This window comes from Phacochoerus africanus, chromosome 8, assembly GCF_016906955.1.
Source record: "Phacochoerus africanus isolate WHEZ1 chromosome 8, ROS_Pafr_v1, whole genome shotgun sequence".
NCBI lineage: Eukaryota > Metazoa > Chordata > Mammalia > Artiodactyla > Suidae > Phacochoerus > Phacochoerus africanus.
Window position 1 is genome coordinate 44,145,751 of NC_062551.1, and position 19,548 is coordinate 44,165,298.

At 41.0% G+C, this 19,548-nt stretch overlaps 1 protein-coding gene across 2 annotated transcripts in view; it reads left to right on the forward strand.

Annotated features, from left to right (window-relative positions):
- Nucleotides 1–18,830, forward strand: part of UBA2 (ubiquitin like modifier activating enzyme 2) — a 38,438-nt gene extending 19,608 nt beyond the window's left edge. For both annotated transcript variants that reach the window (XM_047788789.1, XM_047788790.1), the window contains 9 exons: nt 2,749–2,848; nt 4,569–4,735; nt 7,062–7,155; nt 7,255–7,367; nt 8,702–8,857; nt 11,126–11,222; nt 14,005–14,110; nt 15,995–16,131; nt 17,972–18,830. In XM_047788789.1, the coding sequence (XP_047644745.1) occupies nt 2,749–2,848; nt 4,569–4,735; nt 7,062–7,155; nt 7,255–7,367; nt 8,702–8,857; nt 11,126–11,222; nt 14,005–14,110; nt 15,995–16,131; nt 17,972–18,153 (1,152 nt within the window). In that variant the 3' untranslated portion in view covers nt 18,154–18,830. The remainder of the gene's footprint in view (nt 1–2,748; nt 2,849–4,568; nt 4,736–7,061; nt 7,156–7,254; nt 7,368–8,701; nt 8,858–11,125; nt 11,223–14,004; nt 14,111–15,994; nt 16,132–17,971) is intronic.
- The last annotated feature ends 718 nt before the right edge of the window (nt 18,831–19,548 follow it).

A 19,548-nucleotide genomic window follows, 5' to 3' on the forward strand; every position in this document is an offset into this window, starting at 1 on the left:
TTTTCTGCTTTTGTTCCTTACAAGTTTATCATAATAGGTACTTGAAGCTTTCTCAACTCAGCTTTTATTTTTAAATTAAAGTATAGATGATTTAAAATCTAAGCATCTTAAATTGCCTGATATACTCTTGCCACCCTCACTTAGCAGATGGTTTTAAAGATGTATTAACGGTTTGAAGCCAGTAAATGTAATTGACCTGTTCAGAGGATGTCCCCCTTCATTACAAATTCTTTTTCTTCTGTGTGAGTAAAGGCTAACACTTCCACCTGCTGTTTTTCCTTCTCGTAGCTTTTTCTTCAAATAGTATTTTCTCTCTGCCTTACGTCTGCTTTCTGACATGCATAGGTCTGGTTGTCCTAAGCAAACGGCCTGTTGCTTCCTCCACCTTGTGTTTCATCTTTCCTCGGTGGCAACAGATGTCACAGATTGACTTTCTTTTTTTTTTGTCTTTTTTTGCTATTTCTTTGGGCCGCTCCCACGGCATATGGAGGTTCCCGGGCTAGGGGTCGAATCGGAGCTGTAGCCACCGGCCCACGCCAGAGACACAGCAACTCGGGATCCGAGCCGCGTCTGCTACCTACTCCACAGCTCACGGCAACGCCGGATCGTTAACCCACTGAGCAAGGGCAGGGACCGAACCCGCAACCTCATGGTTCCTAGTCGGATTCGTTAACCACTGCGCCATGACGGGAACTCCAGTCCCATTTCTTATTAAACATTATTATTATTAGACTTGGTATGAGGATTCAGAAGAGGCTGTCCAGAGGAAGTTGACATTTCAACACAAGACATTAAAGAATAAGAGTGGGGATGACAATGCAGCATAAAAAAGAAAGTGTCAGTTTGAAGAACTGGAATATTGCCATTAAAGGGGAGAGTGCAAAGAGGACTAGAAGGATAAGATGAAGCTTGATTGGAAAGGGCTCTCTAGGTCATGGTAAAGATGTTATACCAAGACAGTGGGAATCCATTAAAGGGTAGTCTATAGGATCACTGTAAGGTATAGAGAGTATGCAGTGCTTGTAGGGCCTGCTCTTCCTCTTGTAACTGATAATGGGACCATACCTTCTGGAGTTGTGCAGTGCCAGAGTAATCTAAAGTACAACTCATCTCTATTCCCAGTGGAGTGTGGAGGAAAAGTAGACTCACTCAGTAGGACTGTATGTTTTGAGTGAGGAGCCAAGACTAATACTTGGTTTCTTGCTGAGCAGCAGGTGAGCAGAGCCATTCTCAGAGAGAGCAGGGGGGAACAGATGTGGGCATGAAGTGTGGGGAGTAGGGGGAGGTGATAGAATTAATTTTGAGATTCCTCTACGTAATAGTAGATAACAAGTGAATCTATAGGTAAGTAGAGTAGTTTAAATTAGAGCTGTGGTTGAGATTCATAGGTTTACAGAAAGAAGAGTATGAAGATAGTTCAGTACATAACTCTGAGGGACTCCTGGTATTTAATCATTGAATAAAGAAGGCCATGGTACTTTGCTGTACAGCAGAAATTGGCACAACATTGTAAATGAATTTACTTTAATGAAAAATTTAAAAAATTTTTTAAAAAGAAGGCCGTGGAGCTGTTCTTTGGAGAACCATGGTAATTCTCCATCACTTGGCAGGCATTTTAGCCACTACTGAAGGTCCTCTGTAAAATGTCCTTAGCCACATTTGTTATCCAGATTATACAGGACACCTCATTTACTTGTCTGTGTACCCATTTCAGATGTTACCAATTCTCTTCCTATTCCTTAGAACAAAGTAAGTCATAGTACTCAGAGCTGTATGATTTTTCTCACTAAATAGTATTCTAATTTAGAACTGTGCAGACTATCTTGAGATAGTCTGTCAGTCTGCACATGGTAATGTTTATGTTTTTACTTTTGAAATAGTTATTTTGTGTGTTTGAGATTATTTAGGAGGGGAGCACATTTCAAAGATGTCACAGATGGTTAAGAAATTGTTTTTTTGAGCACTTTTAAAATGTGTATGCTTGGGAGTTCCCATGTGGCTCATCACGTTAAGGATCCAGCAGTGTGACTGTGGCTCAGGTTCCTGTTGTGGCGCAAGTTCAGTTCCTGGCCTGGGAACTTCTGCATTCCATAGGCATGGCCAAAAAAAATTTTTGATTTTTTATCTTTTTTTTTTTTTTGATTTTTTAAAACTAAAATGTGTATGCTTTACTGGTATGTACTGGTATGTACCCACAGACTTGGAAATACTGCTATCTGGTACTTCTAGGCTCAATGATTGTATTCAGTTCTTGTGGAATTGGTGTGTGTGTTTATTTAGTCCTTTGATTGATGTGACTGTGTATCAGACTGATCTGAGGAGCTTTGCGGTGGCGGTGGGTGGTGGGGGACGACAACTAGGGAGGGGTGACAGGCTTGGCCAGCACAGTTCAGATTTCTCTTACTCTGCTTTCCTCAGCATCTCTCATTTGAACTGTTTGAAATCTAAGGGTCGTGTGTAAAATTTCCTTTTACACTAAAATTTAAGCTTTTTTGTTGTTTTGTTTTGTTTTTGGCCATACCTGCTGCATGCAGAAGTTCCTGGGCCAGGGACCAAACCCACACCAGAACCACAGGGATGACAACACCAAATCCTTAACTGCTAGGCCACCAGGGAATCTCTAGTTTAAGCTTTTCACCACACTCCCCTTTAAATCAGATTTTATGGTGTAATGTTTAAAATCAACAGTGAAATTTTGTTTTATCAGCATAGGTATGTAAAGTTCATGGAATTTTTTTTTTTTTTAAGCTTTTTAAAGATGATATCAGGTATCTGTTGACAATGGACAAACTATGGAGGAAAAGGAAACCTCCGGTTCCTTTGGACTGGGCTGAAGTGCAAAGTCAAGGTAAAGAATACATTTTCATCTTTGGGATACCTAAATTGGAAATTCTCTCACTTAAAGCCTTTTAAATACCCCTGTGGTTTCCTGACAGTGGTAAGAAACTCAGTTTGGAAAAGTATGATGCAGGAAGGTCACTGGAAATCTCATCACCTAGAGAAATAATTACTATTAACATTGTAGGAAATGTCTTGGTGATAACTCCATGCACGTAGGCAGTGTGTATGCACTTTACGTAGATGGAATCATACTATTTATATTCTCTGACTTGTTCTTTTCAGTCAGTATTATTTAACTAGTCCTTTATCAGGTAATACTTAGTTGTTATATATTTTCCTTGACATAAAGTACTGAATGTATATGTATCTTTGTAGGATTATATCTTTAAGATATAACCTAGGAACATACTTAGATATATGTAATTTTTTTTAAGGCTGCACCTGTGGCATATGGAGGTTCCCAGGCTAGGGGTCGAATCAGCTGTAGTCGCCAGCCTGAGCCAAGGCCACAGCAACACTGGATCCGGGCCACATCTGTGACGTACACCACAGCTCAGGGCAACACGGAATCCTCAACCCACTGAGTGAGGCCAGGAATCAGATCCGTGTCCTTATGGATGCTAGTTGGGTTCATTAATCACTGAGCCACAACGGGAGCTCCAGTAATATATTTACAATTTTTAAGTGCAATAATTTTTAAGTTGTAATAGTGACTGCTTCCTTACCCTACTCTCTTTTCAATACTTTGTGTGTCGACTTTTTTTGCACAGTAGTGGTCAACATATTGGACCCTAAAAGGTCCCAGGAGACTTAGGATGTCCGTATGAAATGGTTTTTTTTGTTTGTTTCTGTTTTGCTTTTTAGGGCCGGATGTGTGGCGTATGGAGTTCCCAGAATAGAGGTTGAATCAGAGCTGCAGCTGCCAGCGTACACCACAGCCACAGCAGCAGAGGGTCAGAGCCACATATTTGACCTACACCACAGCTCATGACAACACTGGATACTTAACCCACTGAGCGAGGCCAGGGATCAAACTTGCATCTTCATGGATACTAGTCAGGTTTGTTGCCGCTGAGCCACAATAGGAATTCCAATATGGAGCAGTTTTCTATAGTAACAGATGCTTTGTGGATCAGTTCAAGTCTTGGTTTAAAAGCTTCCACTTACTGAATACTAACTCTGTTCTGGGCATAATGCTTCTTATCTTTTCCATATTATATATATATATTTTTTGGCGTGGGGGGGGGGTCTTTTGTCTTTTCAGGGCCACACCGATGGCAGATGGAGATTCCCAGGCTAGGGGTCTAATTGGAGCTAAAGCTGTCAGCCTGTACCACAGCAACTCGGGAACCACAACCTCATGGTTCCTAGTCAGATTCGTTTCAATTGCACCATGATGGGAACTTATATTTTTTAATCCTTTAGTAAATCCTTTAGTAAACCATGAGGTTCTGAGATGGTCTCACACCTTCCCCATGTCAATTTTGGTGATTTTCTCGTGCACGTGATTATCTTCGTGATAATTAATGGAATTTGTTTCAGGTTATTTGATTTTCTTTTTCTTTTTTTTTCTTTTTTTGCCATAGCAGTGATCTGAGTCACTGCAGAGATAATGCTGGATCGTTAACCTGCTGTGACAAGAGAACTCCTGTTTCATTTTCTTATTGTCATTAAATAGAGTAGAGGAATGATGTTAATGGTGAAATTTCTAATATTTTTTTCTTTAGGAGAAGAAACCAATGCATCAGATCAACAAAACGAACCCCAGTTAGGTCTGAAAGACCAGCAGGTTCTAGATGTAAAGAGCTATGCACGTCTTTTTTCAAAGAGCATTGAGACTTTGAGAGTTCATTTAGCAGAAAAGGGGGATGGAGCTGAGCTCATATGGGACAAGGTTTGTTTTGAAAATGTGTGGCAGTTACTTATATATCAACTGTATATTATTCTACCAGATTTTTTTTGTTTTCGTTTTCTTTGATTTTAGAGCCACACCCGAGGCATATGGAAGTTTCCAGGCTGGAGGTAGAATCGAGGCTGCAGCTGCCAGCCTACACCACAGCCACAGCAATACTAAATCCTTAACCCATTGAGTGAAGCCAGGGATCGAACCTGCATCCTCATGGACACTTTGTCAGGTTTTTAACCTCCTGAGTCACAACAGGAACTCTGAGGACGTGTTGATTTTGTTTGGATATTTGTATCTCTAATTAGTACATTGAACTATGAATTTTGTATATGTGAATTCAAGCAGTATCATAAGACATTTTATTTAATTAATTACTTTTTTTTTTTTATGGCCACACCCGAGGCACACCTGTGAGCTGTGCTGGCAACAAAGGACCCTTTAACCCATTACACCACAGCGGGAACTCCATAAAACCTCATTTTAAATTCTAGTAATGTGTTCATCGTTTATAACTTGATAAGAGAAATAATGTGACTTTTTTAAATAATGTGATTTTATTGGAGTAAAATATTTCTCTGACTAAAGAAAAGTCTTAAGAAAACTTCTTATGTAATAGAAATTTGTTACCAGAAGTCAAAATATCCTTTTGGAGCCAACAGCTCATTGGCCTACTTTGGCCTTGAAAGTAATAATAATTTGGCCTTTCTAATGAAATATAACTCTTAGAAGTCTGAGAGACCTCTCAATACAAAAATGGGATGTAATTATTCTTATAAGTTAAAACAGTATTTAGTAGTATTTTGTAGTTTATAAAATATATTTTGAGGTTCGTTGACTTAATTTTACTTATTTTACTTGTAGTCAGTATTTTCTATGGCTGTAAGTGATTTATCTGATAAAGCTTGTTCACGTGCTTGTAAAGATTTGCCATACGACTTAAAGTAAGGTGGAAAGTTTGAGTTTTAGAAAACTAAGATTTGTGTGTGCAAATTTTGGAACTGGGGTTAAATCAGACATCTACAATGAAGCTGGTAAATTTTGATTTTTGAGGGGTCTTGTAAACAGTCTTTAGAGTTTGTGTGCTGTGAGTAACTTAAACATTTTCATTTTTATTGTCATAATAGTGGTTTGGGAGGCTTTCATCTGTATACAGGGTCTAAATAACAAAACCTGGAACTGGGAATCATTATCCCCTGTGGGTAAAATTTATACCTAATGAGTGTGATGAGCCAGTTTGCCTGGGAGAAGTACCCCGTGGACACTGTTGGATACCTCTCAGTAGTCTTACTTAATCCCCACCACCACCTTACCTGTTTAACAGATTAAGGAATTTGGGGTCAGGGAAATTGATTTGCCTCTGGTTACACAGTCAGCCAAATAATTATGTAAAGAACTCACATGCTGTCCGTGCTTTTTCTTTAATTTTTTTATCTTTTTATTTTTTTGTCTTTTGTCTTTTTAGAGCCACACCTTGGCACATGGAGGTTCCCAGGCTAGGGGTCCAATCCCAGCTGCAGCTGCCAGCCTACGCCATAGTACAGCAACACAGGATCTGAGCCACATCTGCGACCTACACCACAGCACACAGCAACGCTGGATCCTTAACCCGCTGAGTGAGGCCAGGGGTCAAACCCACGTCCTCATGGAGCCACAACAGGAACTCCTGCTTTTTCTTTTAAACTTTGGTGTTTCTGATTTATGGGCTTAGGATAATTTCTTCTGAGTTCAGAGCTGGAAACCTTGCTGAAATTTGATTAGAAAGTCTAGGATATAGGCTCAGGAAGAATGTGAATGGTAAAAGGAAAGCTTACTGTCCTGCCACATTTGAGGGGAAAAAAAAAAAACCCAGCAAATATAGGAGTGTAGGTGTGTGAAGGGAATTTGGAGAAGGAAAGCCAAAAGGAATGAACCAAGTGTTTCTGAGCCTTTAATGATACATTTCTCAAAACAGCCTTAGTTTCCTTCTCTGGGTTCTTTGCTTGTCAACCAGCCTTCTGATTGTTGACTGATGGGCCCAGGGAAGGATTGCCATCATCAATGAATGAAACTGGTGGTATAGTTTGTACTCAGTTTCCAGTGCATTCGTTCAGGCGGAAGTGAATTCCTGGTGACTCTTGGTCAGAGCACATACCAGGATCCCAAGAGCTGTTGATGAGCCCCTGCCTGCTTCTCATCCAGACTGGCCTGTCCCTCAAGGCCATCTCTTGTTCTGGTTGACTTGTTATAAACGTGAGAAAGTGCTATTCTGAAAGCAGTACTAGCCAAATTAGAAAACTTGTGAGAAGACTTGTTAAATTGTTTAAATTATTGGCAGGATGATCCTTCTGCAATGGATTTTGTCACCTCTGCTGCAAATCTCAGGATGCATATTTTCAGTATGAATATGAAGAGCAGATTTGATATCAAATGTAAGTTGTTTTGTACTATAATTGTATCATCTAAAATTCTAAGGTTTTTTTTTTCTTTTAACAGCTAAACTTTTTTCTTTTTTTTTTTTTTTTTTCCAGCAATGGCAGGGAACATTATTCCTGCTATCGCTACTACTAATGCAGTGATTGCTGGGTTGATAGTATTGGAAGGATTGAAGATTTTATCAGGAAAAATAGACCAGTGTAGAACAGTGAGTGTTTCTATTTGTAATTTTATAATTAAAACAAAATTGGTTTAAAGCAGTGGAAAAGTAATTGTTCATGTTACCTTGTGACTTACATGTTTAAATAAGCTTCCTGGGAATGACAATAGACAGGAAAACATATTTGCTTCTCTTATTTTTGTCTAAAGTGGAAGCTAGCTAGCTTCTAACATTTCTAGTTTTACTGAATTCTTGGAAGAACTTATTGTGTGAGTCTTTATATTAACTTTTTGCAATTGTTTTTCACTTTTTTTTGTCTTTTTGCTATTTCTTGGGCCGCTACCTCGGCATGTGGAGGTTCCCAGGCTAGGGGTCCAATCGGAGCTGCAGCCACCGGCCTACACCAGAGCCACAGCAACGCTGGAACCGAGCTGTGTCTGCAACCTACACCACAGCTCACAGCAACGCTGGATCGTCAACCCACTGAGTGAGGGCAGGGACCGAACCCGCAACCTCATGGTTCCTAGTCAGATTCGTTAACCACTGCGCCACAACGGGAACTCCTAGAGGATGAGAGTTTTTGTATCGGCTTCCAGTGTTCTCCTGACATTTGTAACCTCAGTGCCATTTTTCTTTATTTGCCTTTGTTTTTATAGTGCCAGACATATATTATTTTTTTCCTTTAGTTACATAAACGTTAATGTCATAATCATGGAAAACTTGAAAGGCAGCTCATTTGTTCCATACATCTGTGAAAACATTGTCATTAATTAGAAAAATTAGTGTATCGGTCTTGTTAGAAGTTGGCTTAAAATTAACAACTGCTGGGAAAGCACTCAAACACTGATTTAATGAGGAGACCAGAGATGAGTATGGTTAGGCCCTGATTCATGCTGAGTTAGTTTGTAGAATTGTCTAGTCTTCTAGTATAAGGAGATTCCTTTTCAGTAAGCTCAGTCTTATTTACATGGTACCTCATTTGAGAAGAGGGTTGGCAAATCAGTCTCTCAAGAAGGTCATGACTACCCTTACCTGATTCTGCTGCCCGGAAGGCCTTTTTTTGCTATTTCTTGGGCCGCTCCTGCGGCATATGGAGGTTCTCAGGCTAGGGGTTGAATCGGAGCTGCAACCACAGCCTATGCCAGAGCCACAGCAACATGGGATCCGAGCCGCGTCTGTGACCTACACCACAGCTCACGGCAACACCGGATCGTTAACCCACTGAGCAAGGGCAGGGACCGAACCCACAACCTCATGGTTCCTAGTCGGATTTGTGCCACGACGGGAACTCTGGAAGGCCATATTTAAGTGCATGCCATGTGGTGTATAAAATCCTAACTTGAGTTTTTAATTTCTGCTTGTTTTTTTTTTTTTCCTCAAAGATTTTTTTGAATAAACAACCAAACCCAAAAAAGAAGCTCCTTGTGCCTTGTGCACTGGATCCTCCCAATCCCAACTGTTACGTATGTGCCAGCAAGCCAGAGGTGACCGTGCGGCTGAACGTCCACAAAGTGACCGTTCTCACGTTGCAGGATAAGGTAAGTGCAGGCCTGTTTCCCTCCCACAGGCTGCTCATTTTCCTTTTTATAGGAAAAAAACAAGTTCCCGTTTGCCTTTTACAGTGTTACTATGGTAACAAACTATAAGCAGTTAATTACTCCGATTACTGAGGTGTGTTGCTCTGATATCCTGGGTTGCTCCTTCTTCTGGGTGCTGCTGGCTTTTTTCTCTGGTTCCAGAATAAGTGTTTCATATCCCAAAAAGGAATAGGTGTATCTAGTTAGAATATGGACTACAGGTGGTTCGTAGGTGGCATAGTATCTTAGCAAGCAAATTCTTCTTTCTCAGATAGTATATAAATTCTGTATTTTTGGCCAATAAGAGGTATCCTTAAATGGTCAAGTGATGGTTCTGCTTCTGGTGTGTTAAGTTAGTTCCTGAGGATGTGTGTCATTTGCACACCTGGATTCACTTTAGAGCTCTGGAGTGAGGGAGGTAGAGGGTTAGGATATGGTCTGATCCTGTAGCCTGGTCCTTCAGTTCCTCCTAGCTGTTTAAATTAGGGCACTATGTATGTATGTATGTATGTAATGTATGTATGTATGTATGTATTTTTGCTATTTCTCTTTTTGCTATTTCTCGGCCCGCTCCTGTGGCATATGGAGGTTCCCAGGCTAGGGGTCGAATCGGAGCTGTAGCCACCAGCCTACGCCAGAGCCACAGCAACGCAGGATCCGAGCCGTGTCTGCAACCTACACCACAGCTCACGGCAACGCCGGATCGTTAACCCACTGAGCAAGGGCAGGGACCGAACCCGAAACCTCATGGTTCCTAGTCGGATTCGTTAACCACTGCGCCACGAGGGGAACTCCTAGGGCACATTTTAAAAATGGCCCATATGGGTGCCACTCCCCACCTTGAGTATCACTTCACTTAGTTCTTCTGATTATGTCTGTCTTTTTTTGTTTGTTTTGCTTGTTTTGCTGTTTGTTTTGCTGCACCCGAGGCATATGGAGGTTCCCAGGCCAGGGGTTCCAGTCGGAGCTGCAGCTGCCAGCCTACACCACAGCCACAGCCACATGCACTTGGGATCTGAGCCGCGTCTGTGACCTACACCACAGCTCACAGCAATGTCGGATCCTTAACCCACTGAGCCAGGCCAGGGATTGAACCCACAACCTCATGGTTCCTAGTCGGATTCATTTCAGCTGCGCCACGAGGAGAACTCCCTGATTATGTTGGTCTTGATGTTACATATTCACATACCTCCTGGTGTGGGGGTGTAGACCTTTGTGGCTCTAAAGGCAACTTAGGAATGAATGGCTTTTCTCCTAGGACTGGTTACACAGGGCGAGTTTACTGGAGCGTATGTTTAGATGGAGAAGCAGCAAGACTTGATATACTGGCCAGCAGAGGGTAGTTGCCCCATCTTCTTTCTTAGGAAAGAAATGATTATAGTTGGTATCTACTCATTCTTGAGCTAAAGGTAGGGTAATTGGACTGTCATAGGATAATTGAACCTTTAGAGAGTTTCTCCAGTGTGTGTGTTTAAGATCAGGTAGGATTTAACAGTATCATCACTCCTGATCTGTCTTGGAATTTAAAGATGGAACTTGGGGAGTTCCTGTGGTGGCGCAGTGGTTAATGAATCCGACTAGGAGCCGTGAGGTTGCGGATTCGATCCCTGGCCTTGCTCAGTGGGTTAAGGATCCGGCGTTGCCGTGAGCTATAGTGTAGGTTGCAGATGCGGCTCGGATCCCACATTGCTGTGGCTCTGGTGTGGCCAGCAGCTACAGCTCTGATTCGACCCCTAGCTTGAGAACCTCCATATGTCGTGGGAGTGGCCCAAGAAAAGGCAAAAAGACAAAATAAAAAATACAAAAATAAAGACGGAACTTCGGAGTTGAAAGACTATGTAGCATAGGATCAGATTGATGAGAATTCCATCTGTAAAACATCTGCCAGTGTGGGGTTGGTATAGACACTGAGATAAAATCTGTCAGATGTCTAGCTCAGAGTCTAATCTGCTGGGAAAAACAAAATACTAAGAGCCTTTCAAGGAGTTCTCAGTCCCCTTTTGAAGGAAGTTTTACCTGATCTTTATCATTGGTCAAACATGGGGATGGAATGTGAGCGTGAGATAATTGGGTGAATTCCTTCTGCTTTCCTGCTTGCCCTTAGGTACCTTAAAGAACAACGTGGTCCCTTTCTGGTGGAAAGGGAAAGTAAAGATCCTTTATGAAAAATAGTCTAGGTTTTTTTATGATCTTCCATATGTTAATGTTTTGAAACTTTTTTTCTTGTAGATAGTGAAAGAAAAGTTTGCTATGGTAGCACCAGATGTCCAAATTGAAGATGGAAAAGGAACAATCCTTATATCTTCAGAAGAGGGAGAGACAGAAGGTATCATACGTTGCCTTTGTTCACTCCTTTCCTTTGGGCGGAGACCACTAGGTTGAGGAAGTGCATGTTAGTTTATCCATTCATTGTATACGTTTCTTAGTATCTCACTGAGACAAGTGATACTGGTCGTGGAGGTGCTGTCCCAAGGTGGCATTGCCTTGATGGGGTCACCACAGTTGCAGATTTGGGAACTTGATGTTGTCAGAGTATCTTGGGATTATTTCTCCATAACCCAGTGCATAGTTGCTCTCTACAGCAACCACAGTGCTCTTGTGCCTTTCCAAGGAACTGCCTTACCTGTATCAAGGATCCTGGGAGCTAAATTAGTAACAGGAGGGTGGCTCTGAGTTGTAGATCAGAGTGGAGAGGGTGATCTAAGGCTATTAGGTGTTTTGTCCAAGTGGGGAAGTCTTGACATCTGCTCTAGTGATAGAGCAGAAAGTATTGCTGAAAATCTGGGGCCGGTTTTGGCTTTCTTGGCTTTCCTTTTCAGAAGTTCAAGAGGTCATCCCCACCCCCCACACACCCTTTTTTTTTTTTTGCTTTTTGGGCCACACCCATGGCATATGGAAGTTCCCAGGCTAGGGATCAAATTGGAGCTGCAGCTGCTGGCCTAGGCCACAGCCACAGCCATGTCTGTGACCTAAATAACAGCTCACAGCAACCCTGGATCCTTAACCCACTGAGCAAGGCGAGGGATTGAACCTGTGTCCTCATGGATACTAGTCAGGTTTGTTTACAGCTGAGCCACAATGGGAACTCCACTTCTGTTAATGCATTTGTTATTAAGGTACAAGGCATTAGATTCTATTAAAGCTTTCTAAGTAAGAACTGTGTTTTGGTTATGCCTCTGTCAGACCACAGTGGTCATGAGGAAGAGTAGCATTTTTAGCCTTGGGCGGGATTGTTGCTAAGATTCTAGCTTCAGAGATGATGCTAATTTATCAGGATAGAATGCTCAGTAACTGATTCTCTTTAAACATGTTGGGTTTGAGAAGTTTTAGTGAGTGTAAAAGGGCTTGGGGATGTAAGTCTGGAGAGGAACTGTTGTTCTCCAGAGACAGTCCAGGTAGATTAAGAAGGTAAAATAAGAAATAACTAAAAGAAAATGAGGAGTTCCCTCTGTGGTACAGCAGGTTAAGGTCTGGCGTTGTCTCTGTGGCAGCCTGGGTTCTATCCTTGGCCTGGTGCAGTGAGTTAAGGATCTGCCATTGATGGCATAGGTCACCGCTGCAGCTTGGATTCAGCTCCTGGTCCAGCAACTTATATATGCTCTGGGTATGGCCAAGAAAAAAAAAAAAAGATTGTTAGAATATGTAGAAAATCACATAAATTTAAGCATGATATGAGTTTCCTGGTAGTACAGCAGTTAAGGATCTCACATTGTCACTACTGTGGTATGAGTGTGGCTGAGAAAAAAAACAAAAAACAAAACAAGAAAAACCATAAAAACCATGCTAAGTAGAACTTAAAATATAATTCACCTGCTGTACGCCAGACTCTGTGGGTATAGGTCAACAGGTTCTAAACAGTCTATAGACACAGAGCAGATACTCAGTAAATCGGACTGAGTGTTGTGGAGCTCATGAAGAAACAGTTTTTTAAGTAGAACTTGAGTGCTTTTACAGGTCAGGAGAGGGGAGCATTTGAATGTGCAGGAGAGAAAGGATAGGTAAGGCATGAAGGCCCTAGAGTAGGTAGGAGGAGGTGATGACACCACGTTGGTTGGAGGGATTGTTCTTTATAATCCACGTAGCAAAGTGCTAGTGGATACCAGGCATAGTACACAACATACTGGGGACATTCAGACAAAGCAGAAATGTGTGGAAGATAGAACTGGGTGGGAGTGATTAGTTTTTAGAGATCCCACTAAGCTCTTCATTGAGAAATAATGGAAATTTATGTTGAAAATTTTATTGAAATAAACGATTTGCTCATATTTCTGACTTGTGAAGTTTGATGAAAGCAGGTTTTTTTGTTTTTTTTTTTCTCTTTTTAGGGCTGCATCTACAGCATGTGGAAGTTCCCAGGCTAGCTGTTGAATCTAAGCTGCAGCTGTGGCCTGCACCACAGCCACATCAACACCAAGTCCTTAACCCACTGAATGAGGCCAGGGATCGAACCTGCACCCTCATGGATACTAGTTAGGTTCTTAACCTACTGAGCCACAGCTGGAACTCCCTGAAAGTAGTTTGTTGACATTGTTTTGGATAATCTCTTTGCACATAGAATATATTTTGAACAATTCTAAAAGTTGTCATTGACTCCTCTGAGATTCCAGATTAATTTGGTTTGAAGGAGAGAAGGTTTTCAAAACTTTGTAATTTGGTTGTCTTGACGTAGTTTTGGTAGTTGAGTTTTCAGGGCCAAGTTCCTAAGTGCCCAAGTTGGTGCCATACTTGAATACACAGAAAAAGTGATTACACATTTATTTTCTCCTAGTCCTGGAGGCTAGAAATCTTAAGATCAAAGTGGAGGGGGGGATTGTTGACAGGTTTGATTTCTCCTGAGGCCTCTCCCCTGGCTTCTTCTAAGGATACCAATTAGATGGGCTTAGTTAGAGTCCAACCCAGCAGCCTCATTTGAACATAATCACCTCTTTTAAAAGTACTGTCTTAAAGTCCAGTCACGTTCTGAGGCACTGATGTTAGGACTTCAACTTAAGAATTTTGGGGAGTTGTAATTCTGCTTATAGCAGGGGTTTTACCTTTTCAAAACTAAGGTGACTGCTCCATGGAGGTAAAACTAAGTAAAGCATCTAAATTTCTTTCAAATTTCCTAGCTAATAATCACAAGAAGTTAGCAGAATTTGGAATTAGAAATGGGAGCCGACTTCAAGCAGATGACTTCCTTCAGGACTACACTTTATTGATCAACATCCTTCATAGGTAGGCACTATTAATATTTTAAGTGTAAGAAATAATTTAATTATACACACTTAAAGTGGAGAGAAAACATTTTCTTGCCCTTAACGCCTACTCTTCATTTGAAGTTGCACAGTATGTATACTCACGTTGGCCACTAAATTCCCTGAGGTCTGACCTACAAAAAATTGGAGAATCTAGAAATAAAAGAAGCAAGAAATGTTTGGAGTTCCCTCATGGCTCAGTGGGTTAAAGATCTGGCGTCGTCACTGCTGTGACGCAAGTTCTGTCCCTGGCCTGGGAACTTCTGCATGCCAATGGTGTGGCCAAAAAAGGGGGGGGGGAGTGTTTGTTTAATTTTTTTATTATAGTTGATTTACATTGTTCTGTCAATTTCTGCTGTACTGTAAAGTGACCCAGTCATACATATATATATATATATATATATACACACATTTTTTCCACATATTATTTTCCATCATGTTCTATCACAAGTGATTGGATAGAGTTCCCTGGGCCATAGAGTGGGACCTCATTGCTTATCCTTTCAGAATGTAATGGTTTGCATCTGTTAACCCCAAGAAATGTTTAAGAGTAACTCGTCAGTGGTGGCTCATCAGAAAGACAGGATGGAAATCCAGGTGTTTATGAATAGTTATAGTCAGGAATGTGTTCATTTTGATAAAAATATTTCTCTCATAAAAAATATTTCATTGTGATCTGTAACAATAACAATAACAGAATTAAAAATTATCCTGGAGTTCCCGTTGTGGCGCAGTGGTTAAGGAATCCGATTAGGAACCGTGAGGTTACGGGTTCGGTCCCTGCCCTTGCTCAGTGGGTTAACGATCCGGCATTGCCGTGAGCTGTGGTGTAGGTTGCAGACGCGGCTCGGATCCCGCGTTGTTGTGGCTCTGGCGTAGGCCGATGGCTACAGCTCCCATTCGACCCCTTGCCTGGGAAACTCCGTATGTCACAGGAGCGGCCCAAGAAATGGCAAAAAAGACCAAAAAAAAAAAAAAATTTCCGATATAGATTCCTGAATCATGTATTTTTTTCTTTTTATTTGATTTTACATCCTGCCCACTTTACAAAAAGCATCCAAAGTGCCTATGATACAGGATATTTGTGTAACAATTAAAGTACGGGTGGTCCTCCACTTCGGTGTGTTTATCTGTTGAACAAGGCGCATCTTGGTACTCGCTCATTGATACCCCTAAACTGTGCCCTGACTCATGACTCATGATTTTAGTTGTTTGGAGAATTATTATGTTGTATATACTCATGATCTGAGTAGAGGGTATAGAATCATCTCATATAGTAGCTGAAGAAATAATGCCTAAAGGTTACATTGGGCCTCACCGTTTTGGACTCAAGTTTTCTGCTTTAGCAATTAAAGTTATTTAACATTTTTTAAAAAAAACCCTCTCCCTGGAGTTCCCGTCATGGCTCAGCAGAAATGAATCCGACTAGCATCCATGAGGATGTGGGTTCAATCCCTGACCTCGCGGAGGGTTAAGGATCCGGCATTGCTGTGAGCTGTGGTGTAGGTTGTGGACTCAGCTCGGATCTGGCTGTGGTGTAGGCCAGCAGCTATAGCTCTGATTGGACCCTAGCCTGGGAACTGCCATGGGTAACGCCCTAAAAAGACAAAACCAAACCCTCTCCCTGAATTGAATTTGCAGTGGTACTGACCATTTGAATTAGTTTTGAATTACCATAAAAAATCTGTTATGTACAGTTTCTTTAACTCTTTGAAAATCAGAATCCAAATATTTGGTGTGTGCGCAGTATACTTTTCTTGAGCTTTGAGGACAGTTTCTCTCCGGTACACCTTTGCTTTTTTGTGAGTAGTTTATAGGTAGTCGTAGGTGTGGTCCAGTTTTATAATGCATTCTTCTCTTACAGCGAAGACCTAGGAAAGGATGTTGAATTTGAAGTTGTTGGTGATGCCCCAGAAAAAGTGGGGCCCAAACAAACTGAAGATGCTGCCAAAAGCATAACCAATGGCAGTGATGACGGAGCTCAGCCTTCCACATCCACAGGTGAGTCACAGCCCCAGCCAGCAGGTTGTTAATTACCCACCAAGCCGGACTATTTAGAAATAAGCTGATCATTTTATCAACATTAACCATAAAATAGAAATCCACAGGACTACTAAAAGGGTGTGTTGATTAGGCATTATTGTTTTAATGGAACTTTGAATGTATAAACCATGGAGACTTAAGACTGGGTAAAATTTTAATGGAAAATAGACACAGGTTTTTGTTGTTGTTGTTCATTTTTACAGCTAGAAATGTCAGCTTCCCTAGTATGTAAAGATAGTTCATTCTTAGTAGTAGTAGTAGCTTTGGATTTTATATGCCTGCTTATAAAGGGGCAGTGAATCAATGCATCTATTTGGAGTGAGCAGATTCTTGGTAGGTAAGTATAGCCTTTTAGCATTTCACAGTTTTCTCAGAACTAATATGACTTTGCTGAGGTGCATCAGAAGCCCTGGGTTTTCAGTGTTGGTGCTCTATCATGCTCTCATGTGAATGTGTACTACCAGCCACCCTCACCCCAAACCCAAACACACGCATACCTCTACATTGTTTAATATCCAGAAACTAAAAGTTAGCAGTTTTTTACTTCTCTGTTTTTATTTTTTGACCCTGTGTTTGGTGTTCTTTGGAATGTGTTCCCTTGGTTCAGATTTTCTCTGAGTTTTAAAGATAGACTTTGAGACTAGAGTGTGTGGGCCATGGGTTCATGATATTTTCTCCCCTCTGAAAATAGAAAATTTATCATTGTCCTTTGAGGAAAGGACTGGAAGATTTTCAAAAATCATAATTTGAGGAGTTCTGTCATGGCTCAGCAGAAATGAGGACACAGGTTCAATCCTTGGGCTCACTCAGTGGGTTAAGGATCCATTGTTGCTGTGAGCTGTGGTGTAGGTCTCAGACGTGGCGCGGATCTGACATTACTGTGGCTGTGGTGTAGGCCAGGGGCTCTGGCTCTGATTCAACCCCTAGCCTGGGAACCTCCGTATGCTGCCGTGCGACCCCAAAAAGACAAAAAAAAATCGTAATTTGAAATGTGCATTTATTGGGAGTTCCCATGTGGCTCAGTGGGTTAAGGATCTGGTGTTGTCACTGCTATGACTTGGGTCACTACCGTAGCAGGGGTTCGATTCCTGGCCTGGGAATGTCTGCGTGTCGCATGTGCAGCCAAAAACAAAAAATGTGCATTTATTGATCCACTGCTGTGGATAGGATTGGAGACTATGTGCAATGTGGAAGGTAGGTACTCTGCCTCTGATGTAGGGGAGTACATGGGGGGGAGACCCAAAACGCAGCTGTAGTTTAATGTTAAGAGCCTATACTGTAGAGCCCCACTCTGTGGGTTTGAATCCTGACCTATCTTCTACTGTGTGACCTTGGGCAAGTCTCTGTACCTCAGTTTCCTTTTCTGGAAAATGGATAATAATATTATCTTCTTTATAGGGTGGTTGTGATGATTAAATGAGTTGTTATATGCAAAGTGCTCAGAACAGTTCCTGGCACATTGTAAGTGCTATGTATATGTTGTTGTTATTGTTGTTTTTTATTTTTACTACCACTGCTACAAATATTAGGATACGCACCCACTCCTTTTTTGTTGGAGAAGTAGAAAGGAATTGTAATAATTCCTTTGAGTTACACGATGCTTGTTACAATTTTTTGTTTTGATTAGAAAAGAAATAGGTGCCTGTTTAATGTAATACATAAAGCAAAGGCTCCCTAAGGGTAGCCATTCTAAAGTTTGATGTGTATTAGAAGAGTTAGCTTTTCATTTACATAAAAATCTTAGCTGCTGGTAACCTCCATACTTATAACCATTTTTTGTCTTTTTTTCTGAAATAAGCACAAGAGCAAGACGATGTGCTCATAGTTGATTCAGATGAAGAAGGTCCCTCAAATAATGCTGACATCAGTGAAGAAGAAAGAAGTCGCAAGAGGAAATTAGAGGAGAAAGAGAACGTCAGTGCAAAAAGGTCACGCATAGAACAGACAGAAGACCTCGACGATGTTATAGCATTAGATTGAACGGAAATGCCTCTGAACAGAACCCTTGTCCGCATTAGGCCTTCTGGGCAGAACCAGGTTCATTGTTATGTCCTTTGTTCCAAAGGGAAAAATTTGACACCAGTGACCTAAAGATGATTCTGCTCCCTTTGAAAGCATTCATTTTGCTAGAACTATTAGAAACATTGCAGTATGCTGTATTGAAAGTAGGAATATAGTTTTAAAACCCTTTGAACAAAGTTTGTGCATAACCAGTCATGAGATGAAACAACACAGTGCATGTTGCCTTTTTAATGTAAATACCTTTAGGTATCATTTAACAGTTTTAAAATATTGTGGTTTAGTAAAGTTGATACCTGGTTATAAATATTATGCCTTTATTTTTGGTTAGAAGAAGAATTATTTTTAGCCTAGATCTAACCATTTTCATACTCTTAACTGACTGAAACAAATTCAAAGAAGTATTAAGTGCTATGCATTGAAACTTGTTTTTAAATGTTAACTTGGCACTATGTATATTAATGTAAAACAATTGTTAATTTACTCAAGTTTTCAGCTTGTACTGCCTGGTATGTCTGTAAGAAGCCAATTTTGTGTATTGTTACAGTTTCAGGTTATTTATATTTGATGTTTTGTAAAACTCAAATACGATTATACTGTACTCCTGGACCAAATAAATGGCATCTGCATACTTGTTATACATGCCTGTACAGTTTGTGTTTCTGTTGCTTTACTAGGTTTGCACATTCTTTTTTACTGCAGGCATGCTAAATTCTTTCCTTTTAGAAAATTAACTGAGAAATGGATGTGACGGTTGAAAGATCTCCACTGCGGCCTTAGGAAAAAGACCTAAATAAATAAATTAAAATATATAAATTCAGCATGTAACCAAAGCCTTCAACAAATAATGCTGAGCAAGACTCAGCCCTCAGGAGTGTGCTGCTTGATGCCGCCAGGATGAACTGGCTCCCAGCCTTCTGATCCGCGACCACGAGCAAGCTAGATCCCCACACACAGCTTGAAGCTTGTGAGGTTCACTTTGCCTTTAGATTTTTCAGGTTTCATTTTCCTCTAGAAAAAATTTTCAAAATCACAGAACTGTGTAACAGATAAAAACGAACTCTCCTGGAATACCAACTCTCGAAAGTAAGTTTTGATTGACTGGTTGATCACTGATAGTCATCTGCTATTTTGAAATCTTGAATTCTTTTTTTTTTTTTTTTTTTGCATTTTAGGATATATGGTGGTTCCCAGGCTAGGGGTCCATTCGGATCTACAACTGCTGGCCTCTGCCACAGCTACAGCAACGCAGGATCTAAGCTGCATCTGCGACCTACACCACAGCTCACGGTAATGGCAGATCTTTAACCCACTGAGCGAGGCCAGGGATCGAACCACAACCTCATGGTTCCTAGT